At 44.0% G+C, this 15870-nt stretch overlaps 1 protein-coding gene across 1 annotated transcript in view; it reads left to right on the top strand.

The window, feature by feature from the left end:
* The window catches only part of WDR60 (WD repeat domain 60), a 373459-nt gene that overhangs the window by 63862 nt on the left and 293727 nt on the right, over positions 1 to 15870 (top strand). The window contains exon 5 of the mRNA XM_029588515.1: positions 7962 to 8348. Coding sequence (XP_029444375.1) covers positions 7962 to 8348 — 387 coding nt within the window. The remainder of the gene's footprint in view (positions 1 to 7961; positions 8349 to 15870) is intronic.

Genomic DNA, 15870 nt, shown 5'->3' on the forward strand with positions numbered 1-15870 from the left:
CGGTTTTTCTTTTTTTGTTTTAAAACAATTTTATTAAAGCAAAGGAAGTATAACTGTACAATAATACAAACCAGACCAAGTGCAACAGTAATATCTGCACCAATAATGAAGTTACAAATTCAACATTTACTCCAATGCTTCAATAAGAAAAAATTTTAAACATTTCATTCCCACCCTCCCCTTCCCCCTTCTCCTCTCAACATTAAATACAGTAAAGTAAGGTTATAAGATGGTGACACTGGAAAAGTATAATATCTTTGTTATGCAACATGCAGCGTTAAAATTTGCATACATACAAGGGAGTGCATACATCCAGGCTCCAGAAAACCTGAGGAGTTAGACACCGGAATTGTGTCCCATACGAACAAGGTATATCAGTACTGCGGATATCTTTACTCCTGAGCTGCCATCCAAACCTGATATGGCCCCCAAGTCTTGAGAAATGTTGGCAGCCGGTCATGATGAATCGCAGTAAGGCGAGCAAGTTGATAAATACCATGAAGTGTCTGTTGAACCTCGGGTAAGCTGGGCACCAGTCTATCCTTCCAACGGTGCGCCAATGTCAGGCGTGTTGCAATGAAAACTTGTTGTAAGAAACGTTGAGCGTTCCTGCTAATAGTTTCCAGCGGAAGACTCAAGAGAGCATGCCAGGACTTGACCGGTAGAGACGTGCATAATATATTAGAGGCCCAAGTAATAATCGTCTGCCAAAACGTAGATACCAGCGGGCACTGCCACCACACATGATAATATGTTCCCACCACACCGCATTGGCGCCAACAATACTGAGATGCAGCAGGAATCACCTTGTGTATTCTATCCGGTGAGTAGTGCCAACGGTAGAGCATCTTGTAGCAGTTCTCTTGAAGCCTGGCCGATATAGAGCATTTATACGCAGTCAGAAATATGAGATCCCAATCTGTGGGTGATAAATCTTGCTCAAGATCCTCAGTCCATACTGGTTGTTGTCGAAATGGCGTTGCCGCACATCCTCCAAGTATCTGTTAGATTTTTTATATAAGTCCATTGATTTGATTGGCGTGCGAGCAATAGTTTTCAAAAAGCATACTGGACAATCGCATAGTGCCTTTCCTAAGTGCCCTTTTAATAATATGATACAGTTTAGCATATAATAGGAAATCTACAGAGTTCAATGAATAGCGAGAGCGCAATTCCTCGGGAGACACCAGCGAGCCTTGATTCTGTACATGTTCTAAATGAGAAATACCCGCTTGAACCCATTGGTAGGCCACTTCTGTCAAATAGGGCTTAGGGAGCATTGCATTAGCAAATAGATGAGTAAGCACTGTATATTGTTCTGGGCCAACAAGAAGAGGTTTCCATTTTGCCCATATTTTAAGCGTGGTTGCTAAAGCATAAGGTATATAAGAGATTCCCTGCCACGTATGTTTGGGTTGCCATGGCAATGCCGATAACGGTTGTGTACCCGAGAAAGTGCGCTCAAAGAGGGTCCACTGTGGTAGCCTTGTGGTTCTATGAAGTATGACAAGTGCTCTAAGCTGTGCTGCGAAATAATACCATTCCACATTCGGGACACTGAGCCCACCTCTAATCTTTGGCATATACAGTGTGCTGCGAGCGACCCTGGGTGGCCGTTTCTTCCAAATGAACCCAAAAATAAGGGCTTGCCATTATCTAAGTATTGGAGAGGGAAGGTAAATAGGAATGGTAGTGAAAAAATAGAGGAGCCTAGGCAGGACATTCATTTTGACAATGGCAATACGCCCCAGCCATGAGAAGGTATCCTTAGACCATTTCCCCAGGTCCCTCTGGATGTTCTGAATGAGCGGCTTATAGTTAAGGTCAAAGAGCCGACTAGCGTGACTCCCAATATGAATGCCCAGGTATTTTAATGCTTTAGGCGCCCATTTAAAAGGAAAAAGGATTTTAAAGGATTCCACCTCCACATCTGGGAGGTTAATATTAAGGATTTCGGATTTATCATAATTTACCTTGAACCCGCAAACCCCGCTGAAGGCCTGAAGCTCAAAAATGATCCCTTGCAGGGAAGTTAGTGGGTTAGTCAGAGTAAACATGATGTCGTCTGCGAATAGTGAGATTTTGAAATGGTATGGATCCTGGAGCACACCAGTAACATTAATGGCCTCTCGGACACGAGTGGTAAAGGGTTCTAAAAATAGTGCGAACATTGGTGGAGACAGCGGACGTCCCTGTCTGGTACCTCGACCAATTGGGAAAGCCTCACCATATTTGCCATTGATTTTGACTCTGGCAGCTGGGCGATCATATAGCTTACTTAGCCATTGAATAAAATAAATGCCAAAACCCATGCGCTTCAGCGTTTCAAAGAGAAAAGGCCAATGGACCAAGTCGAACGCCTTCTCTGCATCAAGAGAGAGAAGCACTGTCGGTATGTGGGCATGATGTACATAATCAATAATGTTCACAATCCTGCGAACGTTATCCGCTGCTAAGCAACCGGGGACAAATCCCACCTGGTCACTATGTACCAGACTGGGCAATACACTATTCAACCGTGCTGCCAGTATCAGGGCTAAAATTTTTAAATCTATATTAATCAAAGAGATTGGCCTAAAAGAGCCACAGACGCAGGGGTCCCTGCCGGGCTTGGCAATGACAGAGATCCCTGCAGTATTGGCATCTGCGGTGAAACTGCCAGTGCTTCGTAGTGAATTAAACATGTCAGTAAGTGGAGCTACCAAGACATTAGAGAATTTTTTGTAGTAACTGGCCGTGAATCCGTCTATCCCTGGTGCTTTCCTGGCTTTCAGTGTTTTAATCGCCTCCAGCACTTCCAATTGGGAAACAGGTTTGTCTAGCATCTCAAAATGCATAGGAGATAGAGTCAGTAAAGTTACTGTGTCCAGATAGTGCTGAATGGCAGCATCGGATATATTGTCCACTGGAGTATATAATGTAGCATAAAAATCAGTGAACGCTTTCCGAATTGCAGTCGAGGATGTTACAGTCACTCCCTGCTTATCCTGTATCTTAGCTACTAGTGTCAACGCCCGGGCGGCTTTCAATTTCTGGGCTAGGATCCTACCCGCCTTATTGCCGCCTTCAAAGAATTTCTGTTTTAGCATGGAAAGATTGTGACTAATAGCATCATCCAGTGCACTCAGGGAGTCTCTAACACGTGTTATCTGTTGGTAGGTCTTTTTAGATAACGTGAGGGTGTGCTGCTTAGTTAGGAGATCTAATTCGCGCAGCAAAGCCTGTCTGCTCTTTTCCAGCTCCTTATTACAATATGCTGCACGACCAATAAGGATACCTCGTACCACTGCCTTAGAGCAGTCCCATAAGATAGTAGGAGTTATGTGTTATTTACCGGCATGATGTGCTGCACGAATGTCGGTAAATAAAAGTTAATAAATAAATAAATAAAATAAATAAATATCTTCTGATTGGTTTAAATCAAAATATTCTTGCATTTGGTTGGTCATGGTTTGCACAAAGGCAGAGTCACGTAATAGAGCGTCGTTAAGCCTCCAAGTACGAAGAACAGGATCAATATCTTGCATATTGACCTCTACCCAGACGGGGGCATGATCCGACCAAGTTGCATTGTCAATACCCACCCGACCTATGTCATTCTGAGACGTACAAGAAATAAAAAAATAATCTATGCGAGAGTATGTATTGTGTGGCTTTGAATAAAAAGTGTATGCTCGGGATCTGGGATTTCTCTGGCGCCAAATATCTTCTAAACTCCAGGTCTCCAGGAAGTCGCGCCAAGCCTTCCACACCCCCTTGGGTGTGGACCCTTTAGTGGACGTATCTAAATTGGGGACTCTAGTAGCATTAAAATCTCCACCAAGTATAATCTCACCCTCAGCGTGTTGCTGGAGTAAGCTATCCAGGATCCCAAAAAATGAGATCTGATTCCCATGTGGGAAGTAAACATTTAGTAATGTATACACTTTAATTTTTAGTAGGATATATCTACCGGAACGATCTACTTGCTTATATAGGACTTCATGGACAAAGGATTGCGCTATCAGTATCCCCAGCCCCGTATATTTAGCATCTTTAGAGCTAGCAGCCCAGTACGCCCTTGGATATTGCTGAAAAGTAAGAAGACGCTCATGATGTTTTCTAATGTGTGTTTCCTGTAGATAAACAAGGGCAGCATTGGTTGAACGAAGCTCTCGTTGCAACAGGGATCGCTTCCTTGGCGTATTTAACCCCTTAACATTTAATGACATTATACAAGTAGCCATCAAATCAGGAAATAATGAGAAGGACAGTCCAGTGCTTTAATATCCCCAGTATGTTACGAGGTGATGAACACTCCTGAACCCAAGATGTACGACACTCCATGGCACTCAGTGTATAAGCAAGTGCCCCCACCAATTCACCAACCAACCTGTGAGAAGAAGGAACCCCTAGTAACAATCCCATATTGTGGAAACCAACCCGCTTAAAACCTCCCGAGTTAGAATCACCAGGGGGAGCCGGCTGAACTTGACAAAAGCAGACCTCCCCATCCCCCTCGTCCTCACCAGGCCCACAACAGTACAAATAAGAAGAGATAAGCAGTGTAAATCTAGAATATTGAAAAGTCTCAACACTAGAACCATTCATTAATAAAGATACAAAACCTGTAACTGTCCAAATTTATAATTTGGATTCTTCAAATTTAGTCATCCGTCTGTACAAGGTAGGGATTCACCAGTCCCTCATATAGCGTGCAGTAATTAGTGCTCTTCTCCTGATTTTCAGGAGCGTAACGCTGCATAGTGTCAGCCCTTCTCCGCTGCTGCGATTGTAGATGCTGAAGATTGCCAGCGCAGGCGTTTCCCTCACTTGCCCGCTCTCTGCCAGCGAGGGAGAGTGCTCATTTTTGCAGGAGCCGTCGCCATTTTAGTAGCCTGAAAGTGAGTAGGCAACTGCGCCTGCCGGAAGGCCTCAGCTGCTTCTTCTAAGCTTGTGATATGATAAGTGATTCCCTTTACCTGAAATTGTAAGCCAAATGGATATGTCCACTTATATTTTATAGTACAGTCCCTCAGGTTAGCTGTAACTTCCCGAAGTTCATACTTCCGCTTTAAAGTAACAGGCGCTAAATCTTGGTATATTTCAAGCGCGTGGTTGTTCCAGTTTAAATTTTTAATTTTCCTAGCGGCGTCGAGTACCTTTGTTTTCTGCCCATAATCGTGAAAGCAGACGATTTTATCGCGGGGTCTTGAGTCCCTGCTTTGTCCCAGCGATCGATGGGCCCTATCGAATCGTATGGAAGGTGAAGGCACTGCCTAGTGGTCCTGCCCCGAACCATCAGTATTGAGGATAAACGAGCAAATTTGCCTTACCACTCCCTCCGTGTCTACATACTCCGCTGTGTCCGGGACTCCTCGAATACGGAGATTACTTCTCCGGCTTCGATTTTCAAGGTCTTCGACCTTGTCAGCGAGTGCAATGATTTCCATATGAATAGCGGATTGCTGGGTGGTCATCTAATTTATAAGCTCTCCATGTTGGTCGGCTCGCGTATCAAGTTTGTCAACACGGTTGCCAAGAGCATTGAGATCTTCTTTTAGGTCGGCCATTGCTGCCATAAGGCCGGACTTATGCTGGCAGAGATCCGCCCTAAATTCAATGAACCATGAACGAATTTCGTCCCGGAGCTCTGTCTTCGCGCTGGCGACTATTGCTGGCATTTCAGCCCCCTGTTCTGTGCCTGACGTCGGGTCCGTGTGCTCAGGCGAGCCTGAGGCTGTATCAGCGGAGGCAGGCCCAGATTCTGACACGTGCCGTCCATAAGAAAACTGCTTTAAATCGGTAGTTTTCCTTTTAGCTGCCATGGGTAGTTGAAATCCCAAACTACAGTATTTCTAAGGTAGTCTTGCGACAAGTATGGTTCTTAGTGAGCCAAAATTAGATAATTTTAGGCCCGAGGGGGACGGAGCTCTCCAATCATACATCTGCTCTCATCAGCCAGCAAACAGCACCCCCCGGCTCACAGTTTTTCTCAACCTAGCGACGGTCGGACCCCTGCGGCCACGCCATCTTTCTCAGCTCCTTAGTCAGGGCCCTGTATTTATTTCGACCAGGCCGTTCACGCTTGTCTAGCGTGAACGGCCAGAGACCTTTTGGTACGGCAATGTCTCTGGTGTGAGGGTTTTTCGGAGTAGGCCGTCTTCGCCTTCCTTAGGACCCGGAAACGGTCGACTCCCTGGCATACGTGCGCATCTGGAACGTGCTTGAGTTTGTGCGAAGTCGGGTTTTTCGGCGTGCTCCGCACCAATCTCCTTAGTCTTTTCTTCTCTGAGGCAGTCTCTCTGAGGATCCTTCCTTCGTTCTCGGCGCGTACCAGTCTACCCCCTCGGCTTTCTCCTGGGTCGAGTGGCAGGTCGTCCCTGAGCGGCCACCCGTTTGCGACTTGGACTTTCAGGGGCGTCAGGCATCTACATCCACCTTCTCGCCCACTTGTCCGTCGTAAACTTTTTCACTCGGTGGTACGGACCCCTCTGTACGGCTCTGTTCGACCCTCTCCGTCGCGTCACCCTGCAGGCCCTTATGCTTAAGACTGTCTTCTGGTCTTATCTCCTCTGCTTGTCAGATCCAAGCGCTGTCCTGGCAGGATCCCTTTTTGCGATTTTCTGACTTCAGGGTAGCCATCCTTCCTTTTTTTGTGAAGCTTCGTCTAACTTCTTTGTCCTTCGGTCGCCGGAGCTCCCCGCTTTTCTCCTGCATCTGGTGACGGTCTCCATTACCTTGATGCCATACGGGTCTTCGTTACCTCGCTTCCATACGAGTTCTCTTGCTCTATTTCCTGGTCCCCCAATGGCTTCGTGCATCTGTCCATCTTCCTGTTCCCTGGAGTGGGTCCAATCGGGGTAAGCCGGCTTCTGAGTCCACTATTGCGCACTAGTTGCAGGAAGTGATCTCTTGGTTGTTCTTTGTCATGGCCTGGCGGTTCCCCGAGGGTCTTCTGACTCATTCTTTGCGTTCTTGAGCTCCTTCTTGGGCGAACATTCTTTTGTTCTCTCCGTGGACGATTCGCACAGTTCATACTTGGGCGTCCTTATTTCTTTTTGCTCGACACTATCACCTAGAGGTGTAAGCTCTGCTTCGGTTCTTTTGGGCTATCAGTGCTTTGAGTGGGACTGCCTTGATCCCACCCGTTTTAGGGAAGCTTTGGTACATCCCACAGTCTGGACTGATCCGGGAATGTACAGGGAAAGGAAAATTAGTTCCTACCTGTTAATTTTCGTTCCTGTAGTACCATGGATCAGTCCAGACGCCCTTCCCTGTTTGTCTTTTTCTGTCCTCTCGAAGCTGGTTTTTTCTTGCAGTTCTGCAGAGTATCTCATTTTTGTACAAAAATACTGAGCAAAAACATCGGAAGCCTTGGTTGTTCTCATGCCAAGAATATGCAAGAGCGGATAGTTAGGCCATGTTCCTTACATTTTTCTACAGTTGCTCCATTTGAGCTTTATGGTTACTTGCTTGATCCTACTTTGGTCTTCTTGTTTTCTGCTTTGACATACGTTATACTGAAGGGTTAGAGGATAGGCTCTGTCCTGATATAGGGTATCCTTCACGTTTTAGTCTGTCTCCATCTGCTGGAAAGGAGGCTCAACCCACAGTCTGGACTGATCCGTGGTACTACAGGAACAAAAATTAACAGGTAAGAATTAATTTTCCTTTTGGTTATAACCCAAGTTGTTTGTAAGTCAAGCCTGTTGTAACTCGAGGGTCCACTGTATATGCGAGAATGAAAACCTCTTCCATATGTAAACCATATTGCTGACATCATTATGATTGTCCACAGAACTACTGGCCTCCTTCTTATTCCCATCCTTGAGACCAAGCTGCATTTTCATTCTTTTGTGAGCCCCATTGGAACGCAGGCCTGAACTCTAGCATCTGCTGGGCAGTCATTAAGCCACAGAATGGGTGCATTCAAATTGCTATTACGCCTTTTTTAAAATTCTTTTTTTTTTATTTTGCAGAATGGACAAACTAAAGATAAATATGAAAGTTTATCAGGATACAAAGATTTTGAGCGTGAGCTTCGACACAGAAAACTTAAAGAGCCAAATCAGGAGTCTTCTGGTACAGACAAGGAAAGGAGGTGTCGAGATCGTAGGGAACCAGAGAATGTTGAGAGGGAAAAGAGGTACAGAAATATACTAGATGCCGATCTGCTGTATGATAAGGAAAGGCGGCTCAGAAGTTCAAAAGAAGATACTCAAGGATCCACTGACCAAGAATGGGAGGAGAAAAGGAAAGAGAGGAGACAGAGAGAAAGAGCTTTTCTGGGAGAGGACAAAGAAAAACGACACAAGGAGAAGAAGGAAAGAAGTGAGAGAGAAGAAAGAAGGAAAACAGATTCTGAGGTTACATTTATTTTGAGAGATTTTTTTGTATACTTTCCAAAAAATATTCATTATATATTTTGCATATAATCTTTGCACCCTTTCTTTCTATAGTTTGTCATTCTGAAAAAAAGAAAAATTAAGTTCTTTAAATTCCAAAAAGAAAAATTAAGTTCTTTAAATTCAGCAGTTTGACTGACAAACTGTGCTTTCATCTGTGTCACTTAGGAAATACCTGGCAGATCCTCATGGGGAGATACATTTCCTGTTGCTCACTCCCAGAAGTAAGAGATAGCTATCCCCAAGTCTGCCTGGCTAATAATTATGAGCGGACCTGTTCTCCAGAAAGGTGTCAAGTTTTTTAAAAACTAGCTTTGACTGCATCCTCTGGCAGCAAATTCCACAGATTAATTGTACATTCATAGAAAAAAATACTGTCTTAAATGTTTTAAATCTGCTTCCTTGTTTTATATTATTTATTTTTTTATTTGTTTATTTAAAATTGCTTGTATCACATTCCCTCCAAAGTTTGGGGTGGGTAACATAGAAACATCCACAAAAATTAATGATAAAATCAATATGTACATAGTTAATAAAGTAAGTCTTATAACAGCGGCTACAAATACATTTTGATGGTGATAGATGTTTTGTCAAAATATGCATAGGTTGTGAGCCTAAAAACAAGTCATGAAGTGGCCAAGGCATTTGAAATTATATTTAAAGGCGGCCGTATTCCCAATAAAATACAAACAGACAGGGGTAATGTTATGACCGTCGGTCGCAGATGACTGCAACCGATGCAACTCACTTCATGTACTGCTCTGCTCTCGTCTCCGGGCCTACTCACGGCTGAGGCTAGCTGCTACTGCCGCATTTCTCCGGGTTCCCAGGACTTCTCATGGCGCCCGGGACGCTGCCACCACCCAAGCTGGCTCTGGGCCTTCCTCAGCGCGCGTGCCACCAGCCTCTCCTTTGAAGACCCAAGGGCGGGAACCTCAGGGGCGTCCCCAGCTGATGACGTCACCATGCCGGGATTCTTAAGCACCGCCTTCGCCCCTTGCTAGCTGACTTGGCAATGAGTTCCTTCGTTACTGGTACCTGCTCCTTGCAGCTCGGACCCGTGGTTCCTGTATCGGTTCTACCTGCCTCTGGACTCTGCTCGGGTACCCGCTCCTCGGGGGCCCTGCTGCGCTCTTAAGTGAGACTCTGTCTCCTGGCTTCCCTCGCTCCTTGGGCTAGCCCTGCATCTCCCAGGGCTCCTGCCTACAGGCCTCCCTGCTCCCCAGGGTTGCTCCTTGGAGCCACCTTCTGCTTGGAGTCTGGACCTGCGCTTCCTTGCTCCTCGGGGCAGTGCTTACGTTCTACTACAGAGACTGTACCTGCGCCTCCCCGCTCCTTGGGTAGCGCCTACGATCTACACAGAGACTGTGTCTACGCTTCCCCACTCCGCGGGGTAGCACTTCAGTTCTGTTCCAGTGACTACTCAGCACCCCCGCTCCTCGGGGTAGTGCTGTCATTTCTCTGCCATAGATTCCATCGTGCGCAGCCCCACTCCCCGGGGTTGCTTTCGTCACCACTCTAGAGCCTCTCTTGCTGCGCAGCCCTGCCTCTCAGGCCTCTCTTCGCTGTGGACCACCAGAAGTTTCTGAGTCGAGCTCTCCACTCCTCCTGTCCAGCGCTTCACTCTTTCGGAGGTTCCTGCTTTGCTACGTGCCTCTCCAGTTCAGCGAGTATACTGTGGGTTCTCCCAGAATTGTGTCTCTCACCCCGCTCCTCGGGATCCCCCACAGTACTCCTTTTCCTGCACCTACGATCACGTGGCTGTGACGCAGGACGCTCCATTGCTCTACACTACTGAATCTCCTACCACAGCTGACCTCGCCTCCCGACGGTGGGGACCTGTGGGGCTCCTCCCCACAGGTGGTACCAACCCTCACCTCGGGCCAAGGGCCCATGAACCCTAACAGGTAAAGAGTTTTTAAATAGCTCTGTGAAGAATTTGGTAAAATACAGAGGCGTTACTAGGCAGCATTATGTAAAATCCCTCTTCATTCCTTTTTCTTTTTTATGATACAAGGCCTTTTCAAGTCAAATGTCTTGAATCTCTGATGCTTTTATCCAACTGTTTAATTTTTCAGGCCTTCACAAAGTACTGCTTGTTCTTACCTCTCCCTTTTACCTTTAGAACCTTATCGTTGCAGTATATTCTATCCTGTTGAGGGGTGACTTTCTGTAATTCTTCAGGATAAAAAGAACCTTGAACAGCTTTCTCACCATAATCTTGTATCTTGTACACTCTTTTCTACCCTTTGTTTAAGACGTCAGTTATTATAAATATCTTATCTGTCCATGTTTGTTCATAAACTTTTTCAAATTTCCCTTCAGTTTTTGTCAGTCTAACATGATCCCTTTTTTTAAAAAATGGCTTAGCAGGTTCATGTTTGTTGTTATTGCCATAGATTGCTTTCCAGAACCGCAGAGAGTTTGAGGCTGTTACATTGATGGGGAAGCCTGTATTGTTCTGTGAAAGCTGTGGTTATAACTATTCACAAAAGCCTGAAGCATATCTTCATATCAAAAAGTGTTGTGTGATGTAAAGTATTGCCACATTTTGGATTTTAAAGCCCTGTTAAATCTCTCCACAACTGCTGCCTTAACATCGTTGCTGGTCACAAAATGATGAACACCTCTGTATTTTAACAAATTCTTCACAGAGCTATTTAAAAACTCTTTACCCCTGTCTGTTTGTATTTTATTGGGAACACGGCTGCCTTTAAATATAATTTCAAATGCCTTGGCCACTTCACGACCTGTTTTTGTTTTTAGGCTCACAACCCATGCATATTTTGGCAAAACATTTATCACCGTCAAATTGTATTTGTAGCCGCTGTTATAACCGGACAAAGTGGTCAGGTCGACCAGATCAGCTTGTCATTGCGCATCCACGTCAGACACTATGGTTTTGTTTCTTTTAAAATGTATCCTAGCAGGTCTGTGTAACGAATAAACATCTTGATCTGTAAGTCATTCAGTCACTTGTTTTCTGGCCACTGTCTCATTACATGTTTTAGCAGCCTGAAAAAGAGAATTTATTCCACTAAAACTTCCTACAGCGCCTGGTTCATATTAAATTTAATTTAAGAGCTGCTTGTGCATAGTTGTTTTGTATGGCTGTAAACACAGAGGTCTGTTTTTTTAAAAGAAAACAAAATCCTTGTTTTATTCACTTTTGCAGTCCCCCATCCTTCAACAGCCAACAAGCTATTAATTATCCTTTTAGTGTACCACAAATGAGCTGCTCAAATTTCATTCTGCAATGAAAGGGGTCGTTGGGCATGAGTATCTACAGTAAGAGAAGGAGGGAAGGGGGAGATTCTCCCTGTCAATGTGTGCAGAGTGAGAGAAAGCTTCCTGCCTCGTCACAGCTACAAACTTTTATTTTATTTATTTATTTATTAGTTATTTATTTATTTGGAGTTTTTTATATACCGACAACCGTTTGCACATCGTATCGGTTTACAGTTAACTTAGAACAGATAGGCAAAGGCCTTTACATGGAACGGTAACAATAGTTAACAGCGAAAACAAGAAACAAATATTATAATACAGAATAACTTATTAACAGAAGGTAACCAGAAGTAATTAGAGAGCAAAATTACAAGACATTTCAGCTAACGATCATGTGGAGGGGTTGACGGATGGATAGGCCTGGAGAAAAAGCCAAGTTTTTAGTTTCTTTTTAAATTTAGGGGTAGATGTTTCAGTGCGCAGATCTGTTGGAAGGGAGTTCCAAAGGGTCGGGCCAGCGAGGGAGAGGGCCCTCTTCATGGTGGAGACCAGTTTGTAGGGTTTAATGGAGGGAGTGTGGAGAGCTCCTTGAAGGGCAGGACGTGTGGGTCTTGTGGAGGAGCGAGGCTGGAAAGGGGGACAGAGCCAGTGGAGGTTATCATTAGTAATGCTCTTGTGGATGAGGGATAGTGTTTTGAACAGGATGCGTGATTGGATGGGTAGCCAGTGGAGCTCGATGAGGGTTGGTGTAATGTGGTCTCTATTTCTAGAGTTAGTGAGAACTCGTGCTGCGGCGTTTTGCAAAAGTTGCAAAGGTTTAGTGTGGTTGGAGGGAAGGCCGAGGAGGAGGGCATTGCAATAGTCGATTTTGGAGAAAATTATAGACTGGAGTACAGTGCGAAAGTCAGAGAACAGAGGGGCTAGAAAAAACCTGTTTCCGGCTCTTTCATCAATATAAAGTGACAGGGGACATTTCTGATGATGTTCTAGGGTGGGGTGCATTTTTGGGTGTGGGTTGGGTTTGTGTTGTACTTCCAGTGAGATCATCAAAAACAGCCAGAGTACATTAATTCTGTTGTCATTAAAAAGTGATAGGACCTTTTCTGATGACGTTCTAGGGGTCGTATTTTGGGGGTGTGGTGAGGGTTATGCTTCCGCTGATGTCATATCAGTGACATCATAGGGGGCTTGGATTGGGGCAGGGTGTGGGGGGCCACTCCATTCACTTCTATTGGGTGGGAGGAGCATGGGTGGGGTCAGGGCCAGAGATAGGGGCATAGTCAGGGGTGGCAGGGATTGGGCAGGGCTATACCCATTCACTTGTATGGGAGTGGGTGGAGAGCGGGTGGGGCTTAGACCAGATGTGAACACTGATTGGCTGATGTCAGTTTTGAGTGACCATATACCCATTGACTACTGGCATGTCATGGTGAAGGGGTATTAAGTAACTGTTGTTGTGGTGAACATGGAAGATTGGGCGTCCAAATGGCAGATGAAATTTTAATGTGGACAAGTACAAGGGGAAAACTGACCCTTGCTGTGGTTACACAATATTAGGTTCCACATTAGGAATTACCACCCGGGAAAGAGATTTAGGCGTCATAGTGGATAATAAATTGAAATCGTCAGCTCAGTGTGCTGTGATGGTCAAAACAGCAAACAGAATGTTAGGAATTATTAGGAAGGGAATGACGAATAAAATGGTGGATGTCATAATGCCTAAGTATCGCTCCATGGTGAGAAGCATGGTGAGACTGCACCTTGAATATTGTGTACCGTTCTGGTCGCCGTATCTCAAGAAAGATATAGTTGCACTGGGGAAAGTACAGGGAAGGGCGACCAAATGATAAAGGGGATGGAATGGCCCCCCTAAGAGGAATGGCTATAGAGGTTAAGGCTGTTCAGCTTGGAGAAGAGATGGCTGAGGTGGGATGTGATAAAGATCAACAAAATCACGAAATGACTTGAATGGGGGCAATCCATGAAGTTGGCATGTAGCTCGTTTAAAACAAATCGGAAAAAATTATTTTTCTCTCAAAAAACAATTAAGCTCTGGAATTCATTGCCAGAGGATGTGGTTACGACAGTTAGTGTAACTGGGTTTAAAAAAGGTTTGGATAAGTTCCTTCAACAGAAGTCCATAATCTGCTATTAATCAGTAAGACTTAGTAGTTTGGGATCTGTTCATTTGTTTGGTTACTTGTGACTTGGCTGCTGTTGGACACGGGATACTTGGCTTGATGGACCCTTGGTCTGACCCAGTGCGACATATTTTATGTTCTTGTGTAAATCATTCTGATCTAGATATGTTTTAATGTGTTGTAGCATTTTAGTTTCAGAAATGATTTTTTTGTAATGTGTTAAATCAGTGATGGCTGAAAGGAAGATTTCTGTGTTGTGATAATGGTGGAAACCAAATTGATCAATGACTGAATTTTTGTCAAGAAACTCTGTTCGCTGAAATAAGACACATGATTCCATTACTTTTGTAAGAAAGGAAAGTGGGGATATTGGGAAAAAGTTAGCTGGATCATTGAAATTGGGGACATTTTGCTGGGGTGGAGGTAGACGATTACTTGTTTGAGATGTGGAGGCATGTACCTGAAGACTGAGAATGGTTGGTCCAAAGTTTTAATAGTGTTATTGAATAAGGGTTTAATGGAGGTGATGAGTTAAGCATATTAATGTTTTGTAGTACCTCGCTTGTAGGACTGGTTCAAATTCGGTCCAGAAAATAGGTTTATTATTGTTTGTAGGGTGGTATATATGTTAGAAAAGTAGCGCAAATATTGGTTATCTTGTCTGAGAGAAATGAGGCAAAAATTTTGCATGAATTTGCTGGAGAGTCTGAAAATTGTGGTATGTTGAAGGATGATGGAGATTTGATTAAATTATGGACAATATGAGAAAGCTCTTGTGGGCTTTGCATGACATTTTTAAGATATTTTGAGAAAAATATTTTTTAGCTGGGTTGATAGCTATTCTGTCTTTATTAAGTAAATCGCAGTAGGATTTTAAATTCTCTGATGATGGATTATGTCACCATCTGGCTTCTGTTCTTCTCACGGATTGCTTTTGGAGTGTGAGGGATTGTGTGTACCGTTTAATTCTAGTGATGCATTTTTTAATGTGGGGTTTGGATGGTGCTAATTGCTCAGCGGTATATTGGATTGTAAAAATGGAAGCAATGAGGGTCAAAAAAGAGAGTGATGATGGTCAAAATGTACAGATTTTACTACCAATGGAATCTAGCAATCTGAATGTTTCTGCTGGGAATGGATAGAGAGTGGATTCTTAAATTGTTCTTTTAGGCAACCAAGAAAAAAAGTAAGCAGTTTCTTATGATGAGTGTTATAACTGGGGGCTCTCTTCCTCTTGAAATATCCTTGTAAATGTTATATAAAGTATAGAGATGCATTGTATATTTTTTTTCAACCATCTCAGCTTTCTCATTTCATTAGTGATAAGATCCCTGCTGAAGAAATGTCTTCAATTTCGATAGACAGGCAAGATTTACTATCTTGCTTCTCCTATTTATCTGAATTTTTATATTACTTAAAAAAATTTTTAGGTTATTTCTTTTTGTATTTATTTTGAAATGTATTATTGCCTGGAATAGTGTCTAGATTCCTATTGTTTGAGGAATATGATTTGGAATAAGACATATTAAATTTCATTTATTTAGATTTTTCTTATTTGATTTACCCATGTCTATGTGTGTTTTCCTTTTCAAGTGGATTCTTGGAAATTGTAAATATAAAAATCCATTTAAAAAAATTTGCATGTCGGCTGACTGCCTATTCTGATGCTAATTGCTGCTTGGGGCTCGCTTACCGAGGATTTTTTCTGTGGAGAAGCAGGAACTTTTCTTCTTGCTACGGCCTGCCGCGATCCCTTCCGGGTCTGACGTCACTAGGAGGAGGAGTCCTAACAGACGCCCATAAAACCGGCGTCTGGCTGGAGGTATTTGCTGCTGACTGCCTATTCTGATGCTAATTGCTGCTTGGGGCTCGCTTACCGAGGATTTTTTCTGTGGAGAAGCAGGAACTTTTCTTCTTGCTACGGCCTGCCGCGATCCCTTCCGGGTCTGACATCACTAGGAGGAGGAGTCCTAACAGACGCCCATAAAACCGGCGTCTGGCTGGAGGTATTTGCTGCTGACTGCCTATTCTGATGCTAATTGCTGCTTGGGGCTCGCTTACCGAGGATTTTTTCTGTGGAGAAGAAGGAACTTTTCTTCTTGCTACGGCCTGCC

The sequence above is a fragment of the Rhinatrema bivittatum genome, chromosome 2, assembly GCF_901001135.1.
Source record: "Rhinatrema bivittatum chromosome 2, aRhiBiv1.1, whole genome shotgun sequence".
Lineage (NCBI taxonomy): Eukaryota > Metazoa > Chordata > Amphibia > Gymnophiona > Rhinatrematidae > Rhinatrema > Rhinatrema bivittatum.